Genomic DNA, 25,095 nt, shown 5'->3' on the forward strand with positions numbered 1-25,095 from the left:
CTCGGGATGCCGCCACGCTGGGACCTAGCCCCGCGTGTATAGAAGCAGCAATGCTTCTGTGAGTGCAAGTCCCTCGTGGATTGGAAGCCCCTATGTGGTCAAAAGACTCCCAAACACTCTGCTTAATTTCGCATTTTTGCGGGTTTTGCGGGTTTCTGTGGGTATTTTGCTAGGAGGAATATATCGAAGTAAGGAATTCTGTTAAGCAGTACCAGAATGTATTGGGATCTTTGATGTTTTACAAATCGAAACGAATATATTATGTGTCCATTGCCTTTCGAAAGTCCCGCTTCGATTTAGACGCCGATAAATACCGTTCTCCAACATTCTCATTGTATGCTGTATCTCGTTGTAGTGCTATTAACACGACCGATGATTGGAGTTGAATGCGCAGGCAAAAGCAAAAATCATCTTGCATCCAGCAGGCCACATAAAACAAACCTGATAATGTCGCTGATATAGTGGTCATCTGTAGAAAATATCTGTAGACATTATTCGAAGGCGCGCCGCAGAGACTCTCTCTCACCCATGTCAATGGGTGTGTGCCCTGGCTACCCACCACTGGTTGAGAGTCCTCAAGAATTATTCTTCTAAGTCAACGCTACCCACAATTCTCTCCATACCCATACTTTCGATTTCGAAAATCGATCGCTGAATATAAGGACTGCTACTACATTTGGTTTAAGGATTATATAATTGATTTTCGAGATGACTCTTAAGGCTGGCGGTGTGTAGTCTTTTGATTGTGATTTGACTTTGTTCACGGATTCGATCGCAGGATCAATATTGAGTATACGTGTAGTTCCGCTCCATTGATCTGGGACGAATCAATTTATTCTATATACATTTCATCATGCCAAGATTTTCCAATTATACTAACATTTGAGACAGACAAGTTCCCTGAGGGTGTCAATTTCCTCTACATCGCTTACACCCCGGAAGTCGCTGACGTCAAAGGTAAGTCAATCGATCCTGCTGCAACTCGTCTCATCCATCCAAATTTCGCTGTACCACGATAGACCTGACATCGTGTAATTACGTGCTAAATGAAATGTGCAGCGTGCGGTATTCCTATTCCTCTTGATTTCGACAAGGAGTTCGGTGATAAGACCGTCGTTATTGTCTCCATCCCCGGCGCATTCACTCCTACGTAAGTCATGTGAAGAGCGTGATTTAGACAATAGATGATGACGAAGTTGTAGCTGCACCGTTAACCACATTCCTCCTTTCGTTGAGAAATTCGAGACTTTGACGTCCAAGGGTGTCGATGCCGTCATTGTACTTTCGGCCAACGACCCATTTGTCCAGAGGTAACCCCCTTGACTCACCTCCATTCCAACTTCAACCAGATCAGTACTGACCCAACTTAGCGCCTTTGGCAAGGTTAACGGTGTGACTGACGAATCCTTCATCTTTGCGACTGACCCTGCTGCGGAGTTCTCCAAATCGGTTGGCCTTTCCGTTGATTTACCCCCGGCAATGGGCACACGTACCGCGCGATACGCTATTATTGTGTCAAAGGGTGTGGTGAAGTATATTGAGAAGGACGCCAAAGGGGTTGTTGGCTCTGGAGTCGATGCCGTTTTGGCTGCATTGTAAGGTGGGTCATCGCGCGAGATATGTGAGAACGCTGTGAATAGTGGTTTGATTTGTGGAATTTGTGTGGCATCTGAAGTGGTATACAGTGAATATACAATGGATTTTTTGGTGTGTTTAGGAACTATCTTTTGAAGAATCGATCCTTCATACGAATACCTAAATAATCCATACATGCTGCTTGAGTACGTACATCTCAAGTATTCCTAAGTCGAGCTCGATCGTGGCATACGTCTTGAGCCGCAAGTGAGGACACGCTATCATGTATACTGCAGTGAATAATTATGCTTCCGGTTCCGAACCGATGTGTACAAGAGCGCATATATGACATCTGCATACCAACGCATACGGCATATGTTATTCATTATCAGTATGATGCAAAGTGGAAAAATTGTTCGCCTGGAATGCAGCCAGACGACAACATCTGCTGCACTGTGTGCGTCATCGATGAAATTCAATCGATTGCATGAACGGTAAATGACGGTAGTACAATAAAGTAGAGCATTCAAACGATCCCGCTTAGCTCATGCGGACATGGTCGTTACGATTTACGTATGTATCGTATGATGGCAAGATGTTTGTTAGTATTGCATTTGGTATCCTACGTGGCGCATGTACAGGTTAGGGTCATCAGAATCAGGGGGATGACGTTTTGGCAGCTTTCGGGCGATGGCGAGCCCTCTCACACCACTGCAACGCACCAAAGCATATTTAGCCAACGATCATCACACCACGCCATCACCAGACGCGCTCACAGCTTTAGTTTCTAGCATTGCCAATAGCAACGGCGACCCCCGCTCGACGGCTTGCACGGTAGAAATGACGTGTGTTAACTATTTGCGTTTTTTACCAATGGCGTCTGCGTTCTTGCATTGCCCATGATCATATCACGCGGTTTGAGATGGACGCTGTGAGGAGACAAGAGATAAATACCCCAGGTTATGCGGCTATGTGAATTTTTCAGTTCGGAATCCATCATTTTGCACTCTTCACCGTGTACATCTCATCTCCACTCGTCGACAAACAAAAATCAATTTTACTGCCACGCGCTCGCCATTCACAGCGTCCACTGCAAAATGCGCTCAACTCTTCTACTCCGCAACATCGTGCTCTCCCCCCGCCATGCAGTATCCGCGCCATTAAAATCATTACCATCTGGACTTATCTTCCAATTTCGTCGTCCGTTGATTTTTTCTGACCCCGCGCATTCGGAAACTGTCAGATATGCCAGGGCTTTGACAAGTTGGATTGTTGGCGTCGGCAGCTTTGCCTTTTGGCCTTTTGCGGTGAAAGGGTATATTGTCCTTTTAAGCGTTTGAAATGATCTCGTGGAACTAATGAGAATATAGAATTGCAATTAGTCGTGCCAATACATTTTAAACTTCCATAGACTCATTGGCACGCCACCGCTGGGCTGAGAGCATATAGTTCATGATACTTGAATATTTACCTTCATTGGTAATCGGGATGCGGGATACTCGGAGTAATTAGTCTTCTTATTGTATATGTTTCTCGTTAGTAATATTATTTTGTTTGCGCCAGACAGCATGAGTTCTGCAATGACTTTCATTCAAGCCGTATCACGGTGAATTGGTGATTAACAATGCCTCTCTCGTTAGATATACGGGTGCTAATCGGGAATTCCGTAGATAGCTCGTGAATGCTAGAAAATTGACTGGGCTTCTAGTGGTGTTGAAAACTGGGGTATTATAGCTCGGATATCGTACACGATACGAAAGGCCTGTGTAGTTGGTTTCACTTGGTAGATAGTTGACGTTGTCCTACGTGGCTGTAGGACTGGGAACACATGTCGGCAACGTTTGTGGTCGGCAATCGTAGAGAGACTTAGCGATGATGTGGGATCTGTAAAATCGTAATTCAGATTATTGTTGCTATCGGAGTCAGTATGAATGAACGGGAGACATTATCAGGTATTCCCGTCGGAACGCACGCATGAGTACATTTCAAAGTAATTGTAATTGACACTCAAATGATCTATAACATATCTAACAATATATACCTATAATACAAATTACTTAAACCCATTTGTTTCTGATCAGCGATGACGATAATCTTATCACATAAATCACAGATATATCTCCATATGGACTCGCCAACTTATACCCAAACACCTATAAACTTACTAGAGTAGCCTCAACCAAAAAATTGCATGAAAGCCATAATGGATAATCTTCGACTAGCTACTTCGTGGAAACAGCACTAGTAACCTTCTCCCACACATTTCCCGCTGTCTCACGGCTCCATTTGCCGATGTCCGCATTCAATACAAAGCTCGCGCCCTTAACCACCTCCTCGTCCCATAGGTCTTTCATAGTCTCCGCTACATTTCCCCGTGTTTCGACCGGGAGTGGCTTGGTGATCTTGTAAGTGTGCGGAGTCACGATGCGCTCGAGGGTTGTGCGGGTCTGCGCGATTGAGGTGTGTGCGCGGGTGGCAGTGTGTTGGATTTCGTTAGTTAGGAGGTAGATTAGTGTTGAGGACGTTGTGACACCTACATGGTTTTGTATTAATTTTCAATTCATATCAATAAAATAGGAATCAGAGTGGACGAACCTGCCAGGAAACCGAAGACGACACTCATCTTGACTCCAACCTTGATATATCCGTCGTCTTAGTATGTGTTGATTCGGGTATGCCTTCAGCGCCAATCTTAACAATTGTGCAATCGTGATCACAAAAGGTATTAATCTGCAAACCTGACGATGCAAAATTGCCCGTGATATGTCGTTGCAGGTTAATGTCCGTCGACAGCCTCACTCGGCGGCTCAAGTTTTCATTGGCGCGGCGTCGTAACTTTAGCTCTCAGCCCACAAGACATGGATAGGCGCATGCTATAGCGTAAGGTTTATTCTGGGGTTCAATGTCCCTGGATATTATGGCCTCACCGCGGAACAAAAAAGTTTCGACACAGAGTACATCGGCCTCCGACATCGCGGTTCAAAATTTGTTGCAAACGTAACTTGACTTCTAATTGACAGCATTGCACGCGTCGGAGTGACGCGTTACTTTCAGAATTTGAACCTGGCAGGATAGGAAAATTTCTGAGAGCATAGTGCGGCTGCGTTTGAAATCGTGGTATTAGGAACGATATATTCGAGGTCTGCGACACTTCGACCACAAACCAGTTCAGTGGCAGATATATCAAGTGGCATTCTTCAAGAATTGAACTACAGGCGTTTATTTCACACAGGTCTCAACGACCATAACCAATGCCGTCACAAGGACAAGCACACCGGACACTCGGCAGGTAGGCTTCTCCACACACCCCATCATTCTATTCTGGTCAAAAAAAATTGTTACTAACTCCCCATTAGAGGGTCAGCTCCTCGTCGCGCGCTCCTACGACAACTGGTAACCTCTCTCATAGAGCACGACTCCATAACAACAACTTACGCCCGCGCCAAGGAGACACAACCCCTCATCGAGAAACTCATCACGCACGCCAAAGACGGCACAGTTGCTGGGCAGAAAAGCGTTTACGGATTCGTGTTCAACCCCGCTTTGTCTATGAAAAAGCTGTATGATGAGCTTGCGGTGCGGTATAAAGATCGTACTGGAGGGTACACGAGACTGTTGCACCTTGAGCCCCGGGACCGGGATGCGGCACCTATGGCTGTATTGGAACTATTAGGGGGACCAAAGGATTTGAGGTTATACCTGACTGCGAAGGCTATTGCGCATGCCGAGGTTTCAGGGAAGACGAAGCTGGATAGGGCGACCGCACTGAATATGCGCAAGATCGAGGGGAATATGAAGGATGGGAGGCAGCTATTGAGGGAGAAGGTCGAGCTTATGAAACGGGTTTATCATTCGGGGAGAAGTAGTCAGGACGTGTTGACGGATATTTCGGAGAATGCCAAGACGAGGGCTGATGCCAAAGCTATCGTCAAGAAGACTGCGCTGCGGAAGTAATGTACATATTGCATATATTATTGTATGCACACAACCGACATATTCATCATCTGGCAGGTACTCATCATCGTTCTACGTAGTAGGGGGATTGCACATACAATTAGGCAATACAGAATTCAATTACCAAAAGTAATTAAATGTAATTACAATCTATATTATTGACAATACCAAAGCCAGACTATCAAATAAATAATACACAGCAAGAATTAGATGATGCAAAACTATGACCAATTTGTCGCATCAACCGAACGCGTCGTCGAACGTATTCTATAATATATCTATATAGAAGCGGATATGCAACGCATAAAATTCTGAGGAAAGAAACCCAATTAACCAAAGACTGTCCTTTTAATAGAATACCGTCTTGAAAATTGAAACCAAATGGGGCAGGGTGTTCCTCAACGGTTTAAGCCATCATGGCGGCCATGATGACTGCAATGGCGCCAACCGTCAACGAGGCAACAAGCTTGGAGCCCGTGCTCGTGGTCGCAGTCACCAAAGGAGGAAGAGTCGAGCTGATAGCAGTGGCGTTGGTGGTCGAGTTAGTCGTGGAAGTAGCTATAATGAGAGTTAGCATATGTCTTAAGATAATTAGGCGTGCAGATGGTGCTTTGTGAATGGAAATGGAAGGAGAGACATGCCATTAGCACTGGGGTAATAGGGGCTAGAGATGGAGGTTGTGAAGGTGGGTGACGAGGTCGAGAATGCCGACGACGTCGAGGAGGTAGAGTTACCTTCAGTTGTCAGGGAAGTGACAAAGCTGGAACGGGTAGAGGAAGTGGGCTTAGCAGAGGAAGTAGCGACGACGGACACATCAGATGTGGTCGCGACGGACGTGGAAGTCTCGACGGAAGAGGTAGATTCGATCCATGAAGTAGATGATGTCCACTCGGTGGACGACATAGAAGACGTTGTCCTGGAGGTAGGCTCGTCAGACGACTTGCTAGAGGTAGAAGTAGTCGAGGACGTGGACGAGGTTGTCGAAGTAGTCGAAGTAGTCGAGGAATCGGACGAGGTAGTCGAAGTAGTCGAGGACGTGGACGAGGTAGTCGAAGTAGTCAAGGATGTGGTCGAGGTAGTAGTAGTAGTAGTAGATGAGGCAGTAGTGGACGACGCCTTTGCAGACGACGCTACGGACGAGGAAGTGGACGCACTGATGCTAGCGCCAAAAGAGCTGCAGGTCGACTTGAAGGACGACCAGGCGGTAGATGCGTCATCATTCGGGCAGATGCTCTCCAGGCAGGACTGCATAGCGCTGGACTCCTTCTCACACACTGTCTTCGTAAGTCTATGTTCGAGACACGCGATACGCAAACGAAATGAAAGGTACTAACGGCAATCGACGGAAGCGACGCTGTTACAGGACGAAGCTTTCTGCACCGAGCTAACGCAAGCCAAAAGACAAGCCTATCCGGGACGTTAGCACTTGTTGATCAATCCAATAAAGCGCGTCTAGTATTGCGCAAAAGCGCCCAATCGGACGCGACCAAAGGAGACCTAGCCACGAACAGGAGGTGTTGCCATGGCCATGCCGGTCATGCTAGACAAAACGGCAATGGTGGCGGCAAAGGACGAAATGATGGTCTTGGAGTGCATTCTTGTTGTTGAAAACGATGAGGGGGTGAAGACAAATAACAAACGCGACGGAGTTTAATGCGAGCTACGCGGAAGACCACCTTATTCGATACGGGAAAGAGAGTAACCTTTGCAAGATATGCCGCAAATGTAAAACAGTCGACAAAACGAGAGTGAGGAAAGACAGAGAGCAAAGGATATGAACGAGCGTGGATGGGATGAGGCTAATGAGCGAAGTTGCGATAGTTTGCGAGGCAGGCGAGGAGCGAAGTTGTTGCTGTTGCCTCGATTTTGCCTGTGGCTTCCTTGGCCGTGCCTGTCTCCGCACCCAAAAGAGTAGTATATTCGTGAAACGATTGTGACAACTGCGGCATAAATCCAAAGTAGAATTGCGGGTTCCTGGGAGCTGTATTTCCTGTCACAGCGTATTAACCTGACCAGGGTAAGAGATATGGTCTATATTTGGTTATCCTGATATAGAGATATGAGTAGTCAATAATCGTTTTGAAGTAAGGCACTATGAGGCACGATCCGGAGATCCGTGACCTATCGTTCGGCTGTGTATTGCGTACTAGATCAGTATTTTGTAATCCGAAGAAGAAATATTAATTTGACTGGGAAATACAATTATCGCAGAGATGTCGAAATATTGTAACTATGTGTCTGAGCCAGGCTGATAGGAAGCATATCCACGCAGCGCCACAGCAAGCCCATTGAATGGTTACTTCACCTGATTGATCAAATGCATTCGTAGATGGCACCAGATTGTGATTAAAGTGTAATCACAGACGTCGTTGTGTGATTAATAATTATGAAAAAGTCATCCAATATTATTAATGGAGCCTGTGATATCCGTCATCGGGGTAATCTGGCGGCTCAGGGGTCGAGGATTAAGGTTGAACGCTAATGGCCACAGCAACACTGGTGCTAGGATGGGAAGAACTACAGAACCGGAACAGAGGTGACATGCTGCGGGCCACAGCTGATTGAAGAATAGTAATGATATCTTATAACTACTGTATGCAATATAGCGGCCTCTCAACGCATTGGTCGGGGTCGGTTTATTAGGATGTGCGGCGCCGGTGATGCAGCACCATTGCAGCAGCATCTCTTGCTAAGCTAGCCACCGTATTTGGTGCAGCATCGGTATTTACTATACTTCGGACGGAATGTCCCATTGGCGTCTCCATCGCGCAGTAGCAGCCATCGCCCATCGGCCCATTAGACAGTCTGCGAGCAGCGAACACTGAGCGGCGGCTTCCGGTTGCTCACTTGCGGGCTCCAGTCACTCAGGTCATGGCTGGCCAGTTGCACAAGTGTCGCGCGCCGCGAGCATTACGCCTAAACTGGTACGAAGCAAACCGCGTCAGGGCAGAGGCCCAGCCTCGGGAGGTGGGCCTGGCGAATGCGCGACGTTGCGCGACGGTTGTGCCGAGTGCTGCACCAAGCTGCGTCCCTGGAAACGGTCGCAAGTGCCTGGTCGCGTCCCTGACCGCGCCTTATAACTTGCTCTCCCCGCCTTCTCCTCTTGCCCAGCTCTTCCACTCCTCAGCAAAGTAGTATCTTCAATCCCTCATCAGAAATGGCCCCTGTCGATTCTTTACCTTCTGGCGCCGTCACACCCGCCAGCGAGCGTCTCTCAAGACCCCTCGACAGCATTGACATCCCTCACAAGCGGGTAACCAAGATATGCTGCATCGGCGCTGGTTATGTCGGTATGTTCCTTTCTTTCCCTTTAATCTGTCGCCAATCATGTGCTCTACGCTCGGCGATCTTGACAATGTTGCTCTCGATTGGGGAATTGTGCCATTTAGTCAAACTGCAGGCGGCTCGCTACCTGTCATAAACAAAATCTTTTGCTCGTCCAACTTAATTGGCCATGACAACACTTGCAACTTGTCTTTTTGTCTTTTGCCAATCTTCACAATCAATTGTACTAACAAATTATAACAGGCGGCCCCACCTGTGCCGTAATTGCCTACAAATGTCCTCACATCACTGTCACTATCGTGGACTTGAACCAGGCCCGCATTGACGCTTGGAACTCCGATGAACTGCCCATCTACGAGCCCGGTCTCGACGAGGTGGTCAAGGCCGTCCGTGGCAAGAACCTTTTCTTCTCTACCGACGTTGACACTGCTATCAAGGAGGCTGATCTGATCTTCGTCTCTGTCAACACTCCCACCAAGAAGTCTGGTGTCGGCAAGGGCTTCGCAGCCGACTTAGGGTGAGCATTACTTTGTCTCTGAATGCTGACGAAGCGATTACTAACAGCGAAACAGTTATGTTGAGTCTGCCACGCGTCACATTGCCAAGGTTGCTGTATCTGACAAGATTGTTGTTGAGAAGTCGACTGTTCCTTGCCGCACTGCGCAGTCCATGCGCAAGATCCTCGACTCCAACGGCAAGCCTGGTGCGCGATTTGACATTCTCTCCAACCCTGAGTTCTTGGCTGAGGGCACTGCCATTCGTGACCTCTTCGCACCGGACCGTGTCTTGATCGGTTCGCTTGACACTGCCAACGGTCGTGCTGCGGCTGCAAGCTTAGCCGATGTCTATGGAAATTGGGTCCCCCGAAAGCAGGTGATCACAATGAACTTATGGTCGTCTGAGCTCTCCAAGCTTGCTGCCAATGCTCTCCTTGCTCAGCGTATCTCGTCCATCAATGCCCTTTCCGCCATCTGTGAGGCTACTGGCGCCGACGTCGACGAGGTTTCCTACGCTGTTGGTCTCGACTCTCGTATTGGCCCTAAGTTCTTGAAGGCGTCTGTCGGTTTCGGTGGTTCTTGCTTTCAGAAGGACATCCTCAACCTCGTTTACCTCTCTGAGTCTCTCCACCTTCCTGACGTCGCCGAGTACTGGCGCCAGGTTGTTGAGATGAACGAGTCCCAGAAGCGACGCTTTACCCAGCATATCATCTCTTCGCTCTTCAACACTCTCACGGGTAAGCGTCTCGCTGTCCTCGGCTTTGCTTTCAAGAAAGACACTGGTGACACCCGCGAGTCCGCGGCGATCACTTTGATCAAGTACTTCCGACAGGAGCAGGCTAAGATTGCGATTTATGACCCTAAGGTCGAGGAGTCGCAGATCTGGTACGATCTTGCAGAACCGGGCGTCGTCGACGATGTCACCGCTCTGAAGAAGCAAGTCACCATTACCTCGTCTGCGTACGAGGCCGCTGAGGGCGCCGACGCTGTTGTCATCTGTACCGAATGGGACGAGTTCCGAGATACCAAGCTCGACTATGAGAAGATCTACGCGACCATGAACAAGCCTGCGTTCATCTTTGATGGCAGATTGATCCTTAATCAGAAGAAGCTCGAGAAGATCGGTTTCAAGGTGGAGTGCATCGGTCGAAGTCGGTTAGAGGAGTCATTCGAGTAAAGAGGGGGCGTAGCGCAGATAGAGTCTGTATGTTTGAACTGGGGGGAGTGGAATATTTCCTATCATATAATAGCATATAAATGTTTTGTATTGCGTATTGGCTCGCTATTGCGTGTGTGTAGATTTGGCGGATAGACAGCGAATTTGGTAATTATTTCCGTTTGTGTAATTGTGTTTGCGTACTTGTTTGTTAGGGAGTAAAGTTTGTATCTATCATTTCGTTCATAGATATTTGATTTGTCATACTCGTGATATATATATTAGTATAATTGTTTCACTAAGTGAAGTGCCGTTCAGTGACATGAAATTGCGATGAGGAGGAAGCAAATCGAAGTTTTATATCAACACACAACGTACTTATTTATATCTGAACTAATTTAACGTAATTAAAACATATTACAACAAAACTTACATCATCAAATTTGATTTTAAAATCAACTCGATCTCTCGCCCATTTTGCAATACACAATCATTTACTAATAACGCTTCCTTCCAGCTGGCTCACGGTAACAACCGCAATCCAGACGCCGGCGCGCCGACTGCTGACACCTTCGAGATCGCGCAGACTTTGCCCTTGTATTCTGGCACATACTTCGCCTTTGTGAACGGATCCTGCACAAAGGGCTGGCCTGCATAAATAGGCGTATGCGTGCCAGCGCAAATATCAAACTCCGCATATTGATCATATTCGATCTTCACCGCATCCGATCCTGCGGCATCTGCCCGCGCCTTGATTTTGCGCGCTTGCTCGGCTTTCGGACCGGAAGAAACGAGTTCGAGGTACTGCGTCGCGAACCTCGACGCGGAAGCGTAGTTCTTATGTTTGAAGGACTGGGCCATCGCGACTTGTAACGCGTTGTGCACGTGCACGGGCTGTAGCTTCGCTTTGGTGAAGTACGCCGCTAGTTCCAGGTTGCGCTTCAGTTCTGTTTCTGGCAATGCACGGCGCTCGAGTTCGATTGAGAGTCCGAGGATGTACTCTCTGCAAATATCGATTAACTGGACCGCCTCGTCAGCTTCGGCTTGGGTTGTCACCGCGGAAACCAGCAAGTCGTAGAGAATACCACGAAACTTAGCGACGGCGTCGTCGAGATGGTTCGTACGCACGAGCTTGTACGCTTCTTGTAAGTCAGTCGCGGTCAACTGGGACAGCGTGCGCGCGATTACGGGCAAAATCTTGCTCGGGTTCGTTTCGCTCTTCGTTCGCCGAATATAGGTTACCACGTTCGGCAGGCCTTCATTCGCGGGTAGGTAAGCTTTCGACGCTTGGTAGACTTCCAGGAAGCGCGGCTTGAGCGGGGCAAAGTCAACAATACCGACCTGGCGGTTGAGAAGTTGCATCGCGCTCGCGAATGAGCCAGCTGCGACATGGTCAGCTGCGACAGGCGAGTTGCGGAACCACAAATCAGCTTCCGAAACACCGCTCGCAGCAGCAGACAATGCGGCAGTCTCGATTTCGCCCTCCGCATCGTCATTAACGTCAAGTAGTTCTTCATCAATATCCCAGCCGCCGCCATCCTCTTCAAATGCCTCGCTGTCCTTGGGCGCAAAATCATCGTCCGCCAAATCGTTCTCCGCAAACGATCCAAAACCATCAGTGTCCGCAGCGCCATTCGTAGTCTTATCCTCTAGCGACATCGCTTCAACCTGGCCAAGTAGCACTTTTTCAAAATACGTAGGCTCACTTTGTTTCAGCTGCAAGTTCTTCTCGTACGTGTTGTGCAGAACTTTAGGAGCAGCGAGTGGACCTTGCAGAACTGGTAGAGACACCTGCTCCTCGGACATTCCCGACGATTCGAGGATTTCCTGCGCTAGGTCTTCGAGCCCGTTAGCCTTGGCAGACGCATAGGCAAGCGCACCCATATCGATCTCCCGCAACATTTGAATTCGCGCCTCAACATCGGAGAGGAACAACGATGTCTGGAACTTGGCAGTGTAATTGCCCATCTTATCCGCAACCGCGGCCATTCGCTGCAACTTGCTCGTATTGCCAGTAATCAAGTACAGAAACGCAACTTTCTCGGCATTGCGCAGTTTATGGTATACTTTCTCGACAATCTCGTGATTACCATGCTCGAGGGCCACTGCGCCCAGTTTAGTCCACAGCTTCGGTCGGTCGAGCTGGCTCGCCATCTCGTCCGCGACGGTGAGATTGCCGCACTCAATCGCGAGATCAAAACGCGTCTGTGGGTCTTGCACGAATTGTAACGCGATCTATTAATCAGTCAGCAATAACCAAAAATCGTAGAAATATAGAGAACTAACCTCTGGATATCCCTTCTTTTGCAAGTACGAGATAATACTCTGACCAACCAAATTCGACGTTTTTATTATCCGTAGCATTTCCTCGTAGTTCTTGCTAATAAGCGCTTTCTTGAACCTGAACTCTGTGGGATCAATCGCCAATTTGAGTACCTTGCCGCTGCGGTCAAGGCAGTACACAATCGGTCCCTTGATGTTGGCGAGATACAAAGTCGACTCCAGAGTGCGGATAATGCCGCTGTCGCCATTCAAAAGAGTATACTTAATATGATTTAGGGTTGAGTAAATCAACACTCCCAAATCATTCCAAGTGGCACTCTTGATTCTTATTGTCTCGTGTAGAGAACAGACCGTCTCAAGGTTCTTGGTCGCGATCGTGATGGTATGTTTGCCAAGAAGGGCAACGTGCATGCCGTCATTGGACCACGCCGCGTACTTGACACTGCTCGCTGACAACTCGGCAATCGTTTTGTTCTGATGGATATCGTACAATATGACCGACGACGGTGCAAACAAAAGAAGGCAACCCGTACCACCATAATGAATATCGTTGATCGAAGTCGGCGCACGGATGGTCTTGGTAGTCGCATTCGTGAGATCCTTGACCTCAATCGATTGCGACGACTTCGTAAAAACAGCGAATCGATTGCGCGCAATGAACACAGCCGAGTTGCCGGATCCACGCTTGGTGTCCGTCGGCTCGATCGCGCCCGTGGCTTCGCGAGGAAGTCTGATGAGTTCATAGATACCATTATCGGTAGGAGACGTGACAAGGATCGCTCGTTCGGCGGGATTATACGACAAACTCCGAGGTGGCGTCCAAGGGCTTCCGAGCTTCTTAAGAGACAGAAGCGGCAGACTCTCGCTATCCTTGCTGAAGTCATATGCACGAACCTGCTTCTCTTTGTTGACGTAGAACAAAACATTCTGATACACCGTGCTCGCCGGTCTTTCTCGCTCGAGTTTGAAGACCATCACCCCGCTGTCGTGACCGGCGGCAAAGAGATTGATTTCAGGATGCGCCGCAATAACCCAGAATCGATCCGACTCGCGTCTGAAGCTCTGAACGCTCGTTCGCTTGTTAAGATCCCATGTGCGGATCGTCTTATCTTCGCCAACCGAGATGATGAGGTCCTGGTGCGGGTGGAACAAGCAACAGGTAACATTGTTAAAGTGACCCCTGCAAGTATCGACCTCCCACGCCTTCGTTTCACTCATACGCCAAAGCTTCACCATCCTATCGTCACTCGAGGAAATAATAAGTGGCATTGTTGGGTGGAACGCGACCCAATTGACTCCACGGTCGTGACCCTCGAGGACGTATTTCACAACCGCATCAGTATTGCCAAACATATCCCCCTGATTTGCGTTCACTCGTGATATCTGATCTTCGAATGTCATGGTTGTTGGCGCTGAGTGCTTCTTTCGGAGACCGGATATATCCCACACACGCACGGTTTGGTCGAGAGAGGCGGACACAATCAGATCGTCCTTCGGATGAAATTGTGCGCACATGGTGTAGTGATTGTGACCAGTCAAACAGGCTATCTGTGATCGGTTCTGCCAGTTCCAGATTCGGATAGTTTGGTCATCGGATGACGAAATAATCCATGGGAGTTCGTGATGGAAAAAGACGGTTCGAACATAATCCAAGTGACCTGTCCTTGTTGCGTAAGCTGTCTATTCAGGACAAACCAACAATTGTATACTACTGACCAGTAAGTGTGAAAAGACAACGTCGAGTCTGGAGGGACCAAACTTTGATTTTGTAGTCATCGCCTCCCGACACGAACAATGGCTGTGTTTTGTGAAAATCGACGCCTCGGACTGGACCATCATGCTCCTCGAACCGATCGATCAATGTTCCCATTCGATAATCCCAAAGCTGAATCGTCGAAGAATGAAGCGAAACAAGGATCCATGGTCTAATTGATTCGGTTAGTAACGAAAACCTTCATAGAGCCAGGTTCGAATTACCGCTTAGGATGGAAGGCAACGCCCTTCGCACGTGACGACTTTGATTCAAACTGTAGTAGTAATCGCGTTAATAGATTTTCCTGCAAATTGGCGATATAAACGACGATGTCGGTGCTTCTGCTGAAGGCGCAAACCATGGAGGAGTATTCTGTTCACGGAATCAGGACACGTCGATTGTGGGCATCTCGTCTGGCAATTATTGCCACGCCGAGATATCTCGTCAGATTACCCATCAAATCGTATTGATAGCAATCGTGCATCAAATTCCGCTGGTCAAAGTATGGCGACATGTCGGGATAAAATTGATATATCGGCACCTCCAAGTAACCCAATAGCGTCCTCGAGCGCTCAACAGAAGCACAACCTCGTATCACAGAGAACTCACCTTCGTTAGCATCTGCATTGTGCCGAGGCAGAGCTCAACTGAATTGTTCTCGACTAAAAAGAATGGGTGGACGCGGAAACAGCAGTTCGATTGATTAGCGTGGTGATGACTGTCGGCGGTGGTTGCTACCGCTGCTTGTGTCGGTGAGCAGTAAGTTTAGAAAGGGGAAGTGAACAAGTCGGCGTCCGGGCGAATGCATCGACGCAGCGCTCAACCAGCAATAAAACCCTGACGCTGCAGCCACCAATGTGGACCCAAATCTAAGCTACCTTTTCAATTTGTATCATAGAGCGCACACTAGCCATTAACAGTCTACAAAAAGCAAGAAATTATTGTTCAGAGGTACACAATTCTTAGAACAGCGGGAAGTCGACCGAATATTTCGGTAGCCAAGTCCGTCAAAGAATATATGTTGCTTTTTTGTCGCAGAGCATGTATACTCTGCTCAGCTGTACTGCACTGCATAGTAATATCAACCTATATCCCGCCATATCTTCCGTTAAATAGCGGCTTGGAATTGCACACTTCGACATTTCCACATATCCCGTTAAATTGGTGCAGTACCTTACTCACTAAACGAACGAGAAATCTGTCACGTGACTGAGAGCATGTTACCCGGTTGTCTTCTTTCCTCCCAATGTCGGGTGTATACAAAATTTTTGTGTCCTCTCCGCGCACTGTTGCATACAGATCGTATTCTCGCAATCACCAGCATCGCCCGCAATCACGTAGGATAGTCGACCGAGAAAGACAGACACGATGAATATTTCCAAGCCGGTCGGCTCCGAGATCACGGAGGTCGAGTTCGGTTACTTTACTGCCCGGGATATAAAAAATCTTTCGGTCAAGCAGATTACCCATCCGCAGGTTTTTGACAGTCTGGGTCATCCTATTTCCGGAGGCTTATATGATTTGGCCCTTGGCGCTTATGATAAAACACCGTATGTTTCTAAATATATTAATTATGGAAGCTAGAGTTGGACTAACAAGATTGTGACAGATGTGCTACCTGTAGATTGGATTCGAGATTTTGTCCTGGCCATATTGGCCATATCGAACTTCCTATTCCAGTGTATAACCCATTGTTCTTTAGTCAAATGTATATTTTGATCAGAAGCGCATGTTTGTACTGTTACTCCTTTCGACTCAACCATCTCGAGATTCACCGACATGAATGCAAACTCCGTCTTCTCCAGTATAGTCTCATCACGGAGTGTGAGATACTAGACGAGATTCGTGCGGACGGTGCAATTGATGACGACGATGCGGAGATTGCAGAGGCGCTTGAGGACAATAAGCTTAGCTCAGCTAACGGCTCGTTATCTCCGAGCAAGAAGAAAGACACTGAGAAGCAGCGACATCTGAATGAGAAAGAGCTTATCCGACGACGAGAGAAGTTTGTGAGCGACGCCATCGCTCGCGCCAAGGAGGCGGGACATGTCCACAAGAGTGCTGCAGTCCTTGAGGAGCGAAGGAGGTTGCTCCACGAGTTTATGAAACTATTACTTTCGAGACCAAAGTGTGACAACTGTGGACTGTAAGTACTCCGGAGTCGTCAGAGCTTCATCTCTACTGACATGACATCAGGTTCTCTCCTGGGTTCCGAAAAGACGGCGTCTCTAAGATATTCGAGACCGCTCTCCGGGACAAGCAACTTCAGAATAACAAGCTCAAGGGAGGCTACAGACAGGATGCAATGTTCGACCGCGCTGATCGACGCTCAAGGCAAAGCATGGAGGTCAATGAGGTCAGGGAGAAGGAAGATAACGAGAGTGTGGAAAACGAGGAAATGGACGACGTGGACGACAAGCCACGACAGGCAAAGGTATCGGGCAGATATGTCTTGTCCACTGAAATCCGAAACCATCTCCGCCGGCTGTTCCGAAAAGAGAAGACTATTGTTCAGCTCATGTTCCAGGCCAAGACAACTTCTGAGTCTGTTACGGCCGATATGTTCTTTATCCAGTACCTGGCTGTTCCCCCAACCAGGTTCCGCCCCCCGTCCAAGGTCGGCGGGGAGACCCATGAGGCCGTTCAGAACGAGCTATTGTCCCGCGTACTTCAGTCAGCGTTGCGTATTCGTGATCTGAATGAGCGAATGAACGAACTGAAGCACGATAAGATATCCGACAATAGTCTTGAGGCTCGACAGATTCTGAGCCAGTTGATGAACACCTTTGTAACTATCCAGAACGACGTCAATGCTTTTATCGATAGTTCCAAGTCTGCGCCTGCAATGGGAGCAGCTAGGATACCGCCTCCTGGAATTAAGCAGTTGCTCGAGAAAAAAGAAGGTCTCTTCCGAAAACACATGATGGGCAAACGTGTCAATTACGCTGCCAGATCTGTCATTTCTCCAGATCCCAACATCGAGACTACTGAAATTGGTATTCCTCCAGTTTTCGCTGTTAAGCTGACATATCCTGAGCCCGTTACTCCATATAACTTCCAGGAAATGCGAAAGGCTGTTATAAATGGTCCTGCGGTTTGGCCTGGTGCTACGCATATCGAGAAGGAGGATGGAACTCTTATTGCTCTTCACACCATGACGACTGAACAAAGAACCGCGCTAGCCAATCAGCTTCTTACTCCGTCATTTGGCTCTGCTGTCACCAACAAGAAGGTGTACCGTCATATTCGCAATCAGGATGTAGTTATTATGAATAGGCAGCCGACTCTTCACAAGGCGTCCATGATGGGTCACAAAGTTAAGGTTCTGCAAGGAGAGAAAACGCTGCGATTACATTATGCCAACACGAACGCTTATAACGCCGATTTCGACGGTGATGAAATGAATTTGCATTTCCCGCAGAACGAGAACGCCCGCGCTGAGGCGATGATGCTCGCCAACACCGATTCGCAATATCTTGTTCCCACTTCGGGAAAGCCTCTTCGTGGTTTGGTGCAGGATCACGTTGTCACTGGTGTGTGGATGACAAGCAAGGATACGATGTTTACGCGGGAACAGTACCACCAGCTCGTGTACGGAACTATCCGACCTGAGGACGGCCACACGACGACAAACAGAATCTTAACTGTCCCACCTGCCATTATCAAACCTATTCCCATGTGGACTGGAAAGCAAGTCATTTCCACGGTGCTTCTCAATATCAAGCCACTCGATCGACCTGGTCTGAACTTGATCTCGCAGGACAAGATCGACAACAAGTACTGGGGTGAAGGTTCCCAAGAGAATACCGTCCTCTTTATGAATGGAGAACTCCTCTGTGGTATCCTGGACAAGTCGCAGTTTGGTGCGTCCGAGTTTGGTTTCGTGCACTCGGTGCATGAGATTTACGGGCCCCATGTTGCAGGTAAACTTCTCAGCATCCTTGGACGATTGTTCACAAAATATGTCCAGTTTCGAGGCTTCACTTGCGGTATGGATGATTTGCGATTAACGCAGGAGGGTAATGAGTGGCGGAACGATATTCTGGCAGACGCGAAGAACGCTGGAACCAGGGCAGCACTTGAAGTTGTCAACTTACCCGAAGAAACGAAGGAGAACGATGCGGAATTACGACGACGTTTAGAAGAAGTCCTTCGCGAAAACGACAAGCTTGCTATCATGGATGCGGTCGTGCAAAAGTACGTCAACGCTGTCACGTCCGAGGTTGTTGCAAAGTGCATTCCCGACGGTACGCTCAAGGCATTCCCGAAGAATTCGTTCATGTCGATGGTTTTGTCTGGTGCCAAAGGCTCGAACGTCAATTTATCCCAGATCATGTGCATGCTCGGTCAGCAGGCGCTCGAAGGACGACGAGTGCCAGTGATGATCAGCGGCAAGACGTTACCTTCGTTCAAGGCATTTGATACATCGGCGAAATCTGGTGGTTACATTGCCAGCCGATTCTTTTCGGGAGTCAAGCCTCAGGAATTTTATTTCCATTGTATGGCTGGTCGCGAGGGTCTGATTGATACGGCCGTGAAGACGAGTCGATCAGGATATCTCCAGCGTTGTCTGATCAAGCAGTTAGAAGGCGTTCAGACTCAGTATGATAACACCGTCCGCGACAGTGATGGTTCGCTTGTGCAGTTCTTGTACGGCGGTGACGCGATCGAGGTTATCCAGGAGAGTCACTTGATGAATTTCGATTTCTGTGCGCAAAACTTCCATTCGTTGCTACAGAAGTACCCCGCCCATGAGGTTGCGGGAATGGTCGATGAAACATCGGCGGCCTCGTATTCTAGGAAGGCGCGCAAGAATGCCGCGAAGGAATCAGGGTTACCACATTACAACAAATCCAATAAGTATGATCCTACGATTTCGAAGTATTCGCCAAGCAGGTACTTGGGTAGTGTTTCCGAGGTCTTCCAGCAGAAACTTGACGAGGTGAGTTCTGACGAATTTGTATGCGAAAAGTGATGTACTGACGTGCGACAGTACACGGCGGCACGGAAGGACACTATCTTCGGCAAGCACTCCGAGAGCGGAATCACGGAGAAGATGTTCAAGGCGTTGATGCAGCTCAAGTACATGCACTCGCTCGTGCAACCCGGCGAAGCTGTCGGTATTCTCGCGAGTCAGTCGATTGGCGAGCCGTCGACACAGATGACGCTGAACACTTTCCATTTCGCTGGTCACGGTGCGGCGAACGTCACACTTGGAATTCCGCGTATGCGCGAGATTGTCATGACCGCTAGTCTGAACATTAAGACGCCACAGATGAGACTACCAGTGTTGGACGACGTGTCTGATGATCAGGCAGATGATTTCTGCAAGAGTGTCGCGAAAGTCGTGATATCCGAGTTGATTGACGAGATTGTTGTCACTGAGCGCACTGGCGTTACTCCGGATGGCGAGGGTGTCCCCAGGGCGTACACTGTCCGCGTGAAGTTCTACCCGCGCGAGGAGTACGAACACGAGTACGATATTGCACAGGACGCGCTCGAGCATGCGGTTATCGTGAAGTTACTGTCCAAGTTGACATCGACTATCTCGAAAGAGCTTAAGCGACAGAAGAAGGTATCGTCATCTGGTTCCGATGCGGCACCTCAGATCGGAAAGGCTGTGAAGCAGAAGCCGGATGAGGTCCTGAACGAGAAGATGGGCGATGGCAAGAAGAAGAAAGATGACGAGTCTGATGATGAGGACGAGGACGACGATGGCGATGCTACCACTGAGAAACGCAAGTCTCGTACTAAAGAAGTGTCGTCGTATGAGGACCCTGATGACGAGGATAATGAGGTTATTAAGAGCTTGGGAAAGACCGATGGCGACGACGATGAAGACGAGGAGGAGATGGACGTTGACAAGGACATCGATGATCTGGACGACGACACCGACGACGCTGCAACGACTGGTCTTCGCCGCCCATTGTCCAAGCGTGCGATGGAACGGCAGCAGGAAGTCGTCGGCATGTATCCCAATGTCACGAAGTTTGACTTTGACGATGCGCAGGGCCAATGGTGCGAATTTGAAATGCAGTATCCGTCCGATAACCACAAGTTGCTCGTGATCAACATCATTGAGTCTGTCTGCCGAGCCGTCGTTGTTCGTGAAATTCCACGCATTGGCAGATGTCTACGAGCTCAACCAGCCAAGGGCTCCAACAAGCGATGCCTCGTCACTGAGGGCGTCAACTTCCAGGCCATGTGGGATCACGAAGACTTTATTGATGTGAATGGCATAACATCCAACAACATCGCCGCAGTCCTCGAGACCTATGGTGTCGAAGCCGCGCGCAACACTATCGCAAACGAAATTGCAAACGTGTTCGAACCGTACGGTATCAAAGTCAATGCGCGTCATCTCGAGCTCATTGCGGACATGATGACTCGTGACGGCGGGTACTTGGCGTTCAACCGCCACGGCGTCGAAGCGAGTGCGTCCCCATTCTTGAAAATGAGTTTTGAGACGACTTTCAATTTCCTGAAACAGGCGGTACTGAACGGGGATATTGATGATTTGGATAGTCCTAGCGCGCGTCTTGTGGTTGGTAAATTGTCAAGAGTGGGAACGGGATCGTTCGACGTCCTGGCGAAGCTGAATTGGTGATCGCATTCGCTTAGATGGATAGAATGGGTATTTGTGTATTGTATTTTTGGAGTAAGTTGTGCATTTTTGCGGCTGCGGCGTGAAAAGTTATCTATTTGTTTAATATGTGTTTGACGTGCTTGTGCTTTGATTTATTTATCTATATGAAGTATTCAGAGCTACGTAGATCGACAGCTGCCCCGAAGTTACGCCAGGATCCACCAGAACACGAGAAAGTCGGACAGACCCTGACTGCTTCGGCGGCGTGAAGCTATTGGAATGTATGTCCAAAGCCACTTTCTCGCGCGAGTAAGGTCCGTTACAAGAAATGGCGTCGCCAAGGGTTCAAGGATGGTACACGGAGGATGACGCTCACCGTTCGCAATAGAAAAGTAACGTCTTGAGCGTGGCGAGGGCTTGCTGGATCTAAAACTCGAAACGGAATTAAGATTCTCACGTAATGCGGACCGCAAGTCGCATATGATGAGTAGCCGATTTGCGGTGTATTTGAGCGACACTGACCTTCAGCATACTCACCCTCGAAACTTCAACTTTTCGTAGTCACAAAGTATATTGTTTGTCGGGCAAGTTTGAAGTTACAGACTTACAGTAGATAGCAATGCAATAAGCTTGTCAATAAATATTAAATGGTCATTGCCAGGACATCTTGGTGCGTTGTGAGTGATGGCCAATTCTCGCCTTGGGCTCCGGGGAGTGAGTCAGGGTCAGGGGAACACGCGGCTTATGCGGCGCTGGGCTTAGGGGGTCTAGACCGGCCCGGTGTGTCACGAAGGGGTTTTATCAGATGATCGCGATTCGGAAGACTGCACGTGTGGCGGGCGTGCACTGTTCTTTTCTGCGCTACTACTCTATTACCACAGTTTACTAAACACTCCACTGGTGCAGTTTACGCTCACCGTCTAGATCCGCCGCCTTACGAAGACCAGGTACGTCCTCCGCCGGCCTGCGTAGTCGTACTTTCTGCAAACAGTCCGCGCTCTTAATTTGCACCTTTACACTCCGCTCCCACAGCATTACGCTCGCTTTGGCTTGTGCTCGAGATCCCGATGCCACCGTCCTCCGCAAGTGCTCGTCCTAAACCCCACTAGATTTCCCTTTCTCGCATCCTCATCCGATTTCTTGCTTTCCTATCTTCGTCGCCACAATCACCTCCTTCAACGACGCACTCTGATCTAAGTACTTCTTCTCCTCGCAGTCCATGTCAGAAACCTACATGCTCCCGTCCTCCTCGGCCGGGGGTGGCTCCTCCTCCACTGGCGGCTCCTCGGCCAGTTCTTCGAGCGACTTTGTACGTTGTCCGTCTCTTTCTATCGTCCTAGACTCAATTGGGTCGTAGAGACTGCTCATTGCTACTATTCACTCGTGCAGTTGCTAACAGTAATTGCAGGTCAAGAAGCTATTCAAGTACGCACGCGATCCCTTCCAAGGTCACGCACAGCTAACTGTTCTTCGCCAGGATGCTCGAGGATCCATCGTACCGCGACATCGTCCGCTGGAGTGACGCGGGCGATAGCTTCGTGGTCATCGAGGTGAGTTTCGCCGCAGTCATTGCTTTGCGTGGCAGCTGGTTCCATGCTCTTATAGAATCATCGAGCTAACATATTTAGACCAACGAATTCACAAAAAGTATATTACCACGCCACTTTAAGCACAGCAATTTTGCGAGCTTTGTTCGGCAGCTGAACAAATACGATTTCCATAAAGTCAGGAGTACTGATGAGGGCGGCTCGTGCCCGTACGGAGAGACTGTAGGTACACTGGTACTCATGCGGCAATCAATATCTATACTAACAGGTGAAGGCATGGGAATTCAAGCATCCAGATTTTCAGTTGCATAATAAGACGCAGCTGGACAATATCAAGCGAAAGGCACCGGCTCCGCGGCGAGCACAGCAGGCTGAAGAAGGGAGTTCGGAGCAGGTTAGCAAGCTCGAGAGCGAGATCGAGTACCTTAAGTCCACACAGGCCTTGCTGACAAAGCATATCGAAACATTGACTATGAACTACGAGAATACACTAAACAGCATGATAACGATGCAGCGGTCGAACGAGGCGCGCGATGAGCTGATTCGAAGCATGCTCACGCACCTACAATCTATCACCGCACAGGCAAGCACACCGCAGAGCCGGTACCCTGGTACGCCGGACGTGGATTTCAACAGTCACTCGGCTGCCATGATGGGCAGGCAAGATGATTTTCAGAATATGAGGATGCCGCGACAGGAACCGAATTTGGACTATTTAAATGAGTTAGCCAAGCGGGTGCAAGTCGTCTGCTCTTCGACATCGTCTCAGTTATACATGCAGCAGCAACAGTTCTTGAAAGAAGACCGGCCGCGGAAACTGGCGGAGCATATGCCGCAGCCGCACTCGGATGCTACGAGCGCATCTGGAAATGAAAACATGGCTGATACCGATACATTGATGGAGATCGACAAGAACGCGGGTCTAGATTACAGCCGCTCATCGAAGTCGCCTTCTGTGCCGACATATGCACAGAACTGGGCTGTCCCGCCAAAGGTATTATTAGTTGAGGACGACGCCACCAGTCGCCGAGTGAGTAGCAAATTCCTGCAGATCTTTGGATGCGAGGCCGATGTTGCGGTCGACGGGCTCGCGGCGGTAAACAAAATGAATATGTCGAAGTACGACATCGTGCTAATGGACATCGTCATGCCTAATCTTGACGGCGTGAGCGCGGCCTCGTTGATCCGGCAGTTTGATCCTCTTACTCCAATAATTGCCATGACGGGTAATGTTTCTGGTAACGATGTCATCACGTATTATTCCCATGGCATGAACGACATTCTTGCCAAACCATTCACGAAGGAAAATTTGCTCGAGATTCTTGAGAAGCATCTGATCCATTTGAAAGAGATCAAGGAGATTTAATTCGCTCTCGACTCTATTAATACAGCGGTTTGTTTTCTAGTTGCTCGGCACTGGACTGAATCGCAAGTCACTACGATGATCGAGAATTAGAGCTTCATAGAACTCGATCACCACACAGTATAGAATCATGCTAGAACGGATCACGCTGGAGGTAGGTGTGATGTGCCGTTTATGGTCGTTGTTTGCAACTATTATGATCCTTTATCGCCCGGCCGAGATTACTTCTCCATCGGCATATCCTGCAACACTCTGCTGTTTTTTATTCTTCTTTTCGACGTTGGGAATTGGGATTTAGCTTTGTTGTTTGTATGAATATCTCACTCATGGAATTTTGAGGGCTTGGACGGGTTTCGTTATTAATGGCTTGTGTTTCGTACGGTTTGAAAAAGTTTACAGGTGTACCTGTTATTGGATTAAGGTGTATGATATATATCGTTTGCTATTGGTAGTTTTGTGTATAGTATACAGTATTTTCGTCGATTATTAAGATAATAATAGTGCATCTAATATGAGCACATATTTTCAAGTCAAATTAATTTATATCCAAATTATGCCATTTTGAAATAAGCTTTCAAAGAAATGAAATGATCCAACGCGGACGGGCACAATTGCGTATGCGTGAAACACAAGAAATTTTAGACAAAAGAGCATGTTTTGAATGGTAGAGGGATCCAGATTAATTGATAGGGCTGACAAATCGTGATTTCTTAGACGGAGCATACAGAGCATAATACAGACTTGGACGTGTAATAATTCGACGTCGAACAGCATTATGTGGTTCTGCCAAGTCGCATAGTTATCGACACGCGTCGTCGCATTGACATGGTTGACACAAGTGCCAAATTCAGAATCAAAAAATTGGTTACCTCGTTTATTGTAAGATACATACATCACATACTGCTCGCTTCGGACGCGAAGTCCGATACACACTGTGTCTTGTGAACCGAAACATTTTATCAGATCATGGAACGATAATTAATCGCCGATCTAATCGCTTCGTGCTTTCGGCCACAAGGTGGAGCCACTACTGCAGTATGATGCAAGGATGCTGGCAATTTTAATTCAACCGCGGCGGCTGAGCAAACTGTGGATG

The 25,095-nt window shown here is 48.4% G+C and overlaps 8 protein-coding genes across 8 annotated transcripts; 5 read left to right on the forward strand and 3 right to left on the reverse strand.

Moving 5' to 3' along the window:
* Positions 1-708: 708 nt before the first annotated feature.
* V1508DRAFT_399014 (Redoxin) lies at positions 709-1,599 on the forward strand (the record flags this gene model as incomplete). Its single annotated transcript, XM_066938240.1, has 5 exons — positions 709-727; positions 892-957; positions 1,060-1,150; positions 1,203-1,310; positions 1,371-1,599. The coding sequence occupies 5 exons, from the start codon at positions 709-711 to the stop codon at positions 1,597-1,599; spliced, it is 513 nt and encodes a 170-aa protein (XP_066794233.1).
* A 1,852-nt stretch (positions 1,600-3,451) lies between these two features.
* On the reverse strand, positions 3,452-4,371 carry V1508DRAFT_422165 (uncharacterized protein). Its single transcript, XM_066940986.1, has 2 exons — positions 4,171-4,371; positions 3,452-4,108 (listed from the first exon to the last, which is right to left on the reverse strand). The coding sequence occupies exons 1-2, from the start codon at positions 4,196-4,198 to the stop codon at positions 3,798-3,800; spliced, it is 339 nt and encodes a 112-aa protein (XP_066794234.1). The 5' UTR covers positions 4,199-4,371; the 3' UTR covers positions 3,452-3,797.
* An 85-nt stretch (positions 4,372-4,456) lies between these two features.
* On the forward strand, positions 4,457-5,707 carry V1508DRAFT_389849 (mitochondrial 54S ribosomal protein bL17m). The gene is made up of 2 exons (XM_066937906.1): positions 4,457-4,864; positions 4,932-5,707. The coding sequence occupies exons 1-2, from the start codon at positions 4,827-4,829 to the stop codon at positions 5,527-5,529; spliced, it is 636 nt and encodes a 211-aa protein (XP_066794235.1). The 5' UTR covers positions 4,457-4,826; the 3' UTR covers positions 5,530-5,707.
* A 30-nt stretch (positions 5,708-5,737) lies between these two features.
* Positions 5,738-7,553, reverse strand: V1508DRAFT_211092 (uncharacterized protein). The gene is made up of 4 exons (XM_066936239.1): positions 7,039-7,553; positions 6,864-6,936; positions 6,264-6,803; positions 5,738-6,087 (listed from the first exon to the last, which is right to left on the reverse strand). The coding sequence occupies exons 1-4, from the start codon at positions 7,123-7,125 to the stop codon at positions 5,936-5,938; spliced, it is 852 nt and encodes a 283-aa protein (XP_066794236.1). The 5' UTR covers positions 7,126-7,553; the 3' UTR covers positions 5,738-5,935.
* A 1,048-nt stretch (positions 7,554-8,601) lies between these two features.
* V1508DRAFT_457088 (UDP-glucose/GDP-mannose dehydrogenase family, NAD binding domain-containing protein) lies at positions 8,602-10,835 on the forward strand. Its single transcript, XM_066942672.1, has 3 exons — positions 8,602-8,819; positions 9,058-9,331; positions 9,387-10,835. Exons 1-3 carry the CDS (start codon positions 8,687-8,689, stop codon positions 10,486-10,488), a joined length of 1,509 nt encoding a protein of 502 aa, XP_066794237.1. The 5' UTR covers positions 8,602-8,686; the 3' UTR covers positions 10,489-10,835.
* Positions 10,836-10,989: 154 nt separating this feature from the next.
* On the reverse strand, positions 10,990-14,864 carry V1508DRAFT_434052 (coatomer WD associated region-domain-containing protein; the record flags this gene model as incomplete). Its single annotated transcript, XM_066942006.1, has 4 exons — positions 10,990-12,702; positions 12,754-14,408; positions 14,467-14,675; positions 14,728-14,864. 4 exons carry the CDS (start codon positions 14,862-14,864, stop codon positions 10,990-10,992), a joined length of 3,714 nt encoding a protein of 1,237 aa, XP_066794238.1.
* Positions 14,865-15,751: 887 nt separating this feature from the next.
* On the forward strand, positions 15,752-21,304 carry V1508DRAFT_374128 (uncharacterized protein). Its single transcript, XM_066937548.1, has 4 exons — positions 15,752-16,053; positions 16,113-16,649; positions 16,700-19,445; positions 19,497-21,304. The coding sequence occupies exons 1-4, from the start codon at positions 15,872-15,874 to the stop codon at positions 21,108-21,110; spliced, it is 5,079 nt and encodes a 1,692-aa protein (XP_066794239.1). The 5' UTR covers positions 15,752-15,871; the 3' UTR covers positions 21,111-21,304.
* Positions 21,305-22,201: 897 nt separating this feature from the next.
* On the forward strand, positions 22,202-24,271 carry V1508DRAFT_212439 (HSF-type DNA-binding-domain-containing protein). The gene is made up of 5 exons (XM_066936241.1): positions 22,202-22,398; positions 22,498-22,514; positions 22,567-22,639; positions 22,718-22,858; positions 22,911-24,271. The coding sequence occupies exons 1-5, from the start codon at positions 22,309-22,311 to the stop codon at positions 24,000-24,002; spliced, it is 1,413 nt and encodes a 470-aa protein (XP_066794240.1). The 5' UTR covers positions 22,202-22,308; the 3' UTR covers positions 24,003-24,271.
* The last annotated feature ends 824 nt before the right edge of the window (positions 24,272-25,095 follow it).

This window comes from Lipomyces doorenjongii, assembly GCF_038497915.1.
Source record: "Lipomyces doorenjongii strain NRRL Y-27504 unplaced genomic scaffold V1508scaffold_48, whole genome shotgun sequence".
Lineage (NCBI taxonomy): Eukaryota > Fungi > Ascomycota > Lipomycetes > Lipomycetales > Lipomycetaceae > Lipomyces > Lipomyces doorenjongii.

What these genes read in the sequence shown, in the direction of transcription:
- V1508DRAFT_422165 (XM_066940986.1), bottom strand. Translation starts at nt 4,198, where the DNA reads ATGAGTGTCGTCTTCGGTTTCCTGGCAG. An exon ending in CGTCTTCGGTTTCCTGGCAG is followed by an intron (nt 4,109 to 4,170) that starts GTTCGTCCACTC and finishes AAAACCATGTAG; the next exon opens with GTGTCACAACGTCCTCAACA.
- V1508DRAFT_389849 (XM_066937906.1), top strand. Translation starts at nt 4,827, where the DNA reads ATGCCGTCACAAGGACAAGCACACCGGACACTCGGCAG. An exon ending in GCACACCGGACACTCGGCAG is followed by an intron (nt 4,865 to 4,931) that starts GTAGGCTTCTCC and finishes ACTCCCCATTAG; the next exon opens with AGGGTCAGCTCCTCGTCGCG.
- V1508DRAFT_211092 (XM_066936239.1), bottom strand. Translation starts at nt 7,125, where the DNA reads ATGCACTCCAAGACCATCATTTCGTCCTTTGCCGCCACCATTGCCGTT. An exon ending in TGGCCATGGCAACACCTCCT is followed by an intron (nt 6,937 to 7,038) that starts GTTCGTGGCTAG and finishes CGTCCCGGATAG; the next exon opens with GCTTGTCTTTTGGCTTGCGT. An exon ending in CGTCGCTTCCGTCGATTGCC is followed by an intron (nt 6,804 to 6,863) that starts GTTAGTACCTTT and finishes TTACGAAGACAG; the next exon opens with TGTGTGAGAAGGAGTCCAGC.
- V1508DRAFT_457088 (XM_066942672.1), top strand. Translation starts at nt 8,687, where the DNA reads ATGGCCCCTGTCGATTCTTTACCTTCTGGCGCCGTCACACCCGCCAGC. An exon ending in CATCGGCGCTGGTTATGTCG is followed by an intron (nt 8,820 to 9,057) that starts GTATGTTCCTTT and finishes AAATTATAACAG; the next exon opens with GCGGCCCCACCTGTGCCGTA. An exon ending in GGCTTCGCAGCCGACTTAGG is followed by an intron (nt 9,332 to 9,386) that starts GTGAGCATTACT and finishes ACAGCGAAACAG; the next exon opens with TTATGTTGAGTCTGCCACGC.
- V1508DRAFT_374128 (XM_066937548.1), top strand. Translation starts at nt 15,872, where the DNA reads ATGAATATTTCCAAGCCGGTCGGCTCCGAGATCACGGAGGTCGAGTTC. An exon ending in AAGTGTGACAACTGTGGACT is followed by an intron (nt 16,650 to 16,699) that starts GTAAGTACTCCG and finishes ACATGACATCAG; the next exon opens with GTTCTCTCCTGGGTTCCGAA. An exon ending in TCCAGCAGAAACTTGACGAG is followed by an intron (nt 19,446 to 19,496) that starts GTGAGTTCTGAC and finishes GACGTGCGACAG; the next exon opens with TACACGGCGGCACGGAAGGA.
- V1508DRAFT_212439 (XM_066936241.1), top strand. Translation starts at nt 22,309, where the DNA reads ATGTCAGAAACCTACATGCTCCCGTCCTCCTCGGCCGGGGGTGGCTCC. An exon ending in ATAGCTTCGTGGTCATCGAG is followed by an intron (nt 22,640 to 22,717) that starts GTGAGTTTCGCC and finishes TAACATATTTAG; the next exon opens with ACCAACGAATTCACAAAAAG. An exon ending in CGTGCCCGTACGGAGAGACT is followed by an intron (nt 22,859 to 22,910) that starts GTAGGTACACTG and finishes TAACAGGTGAAG; the next exon opens with GCATGGGAATTCAAGCATCC.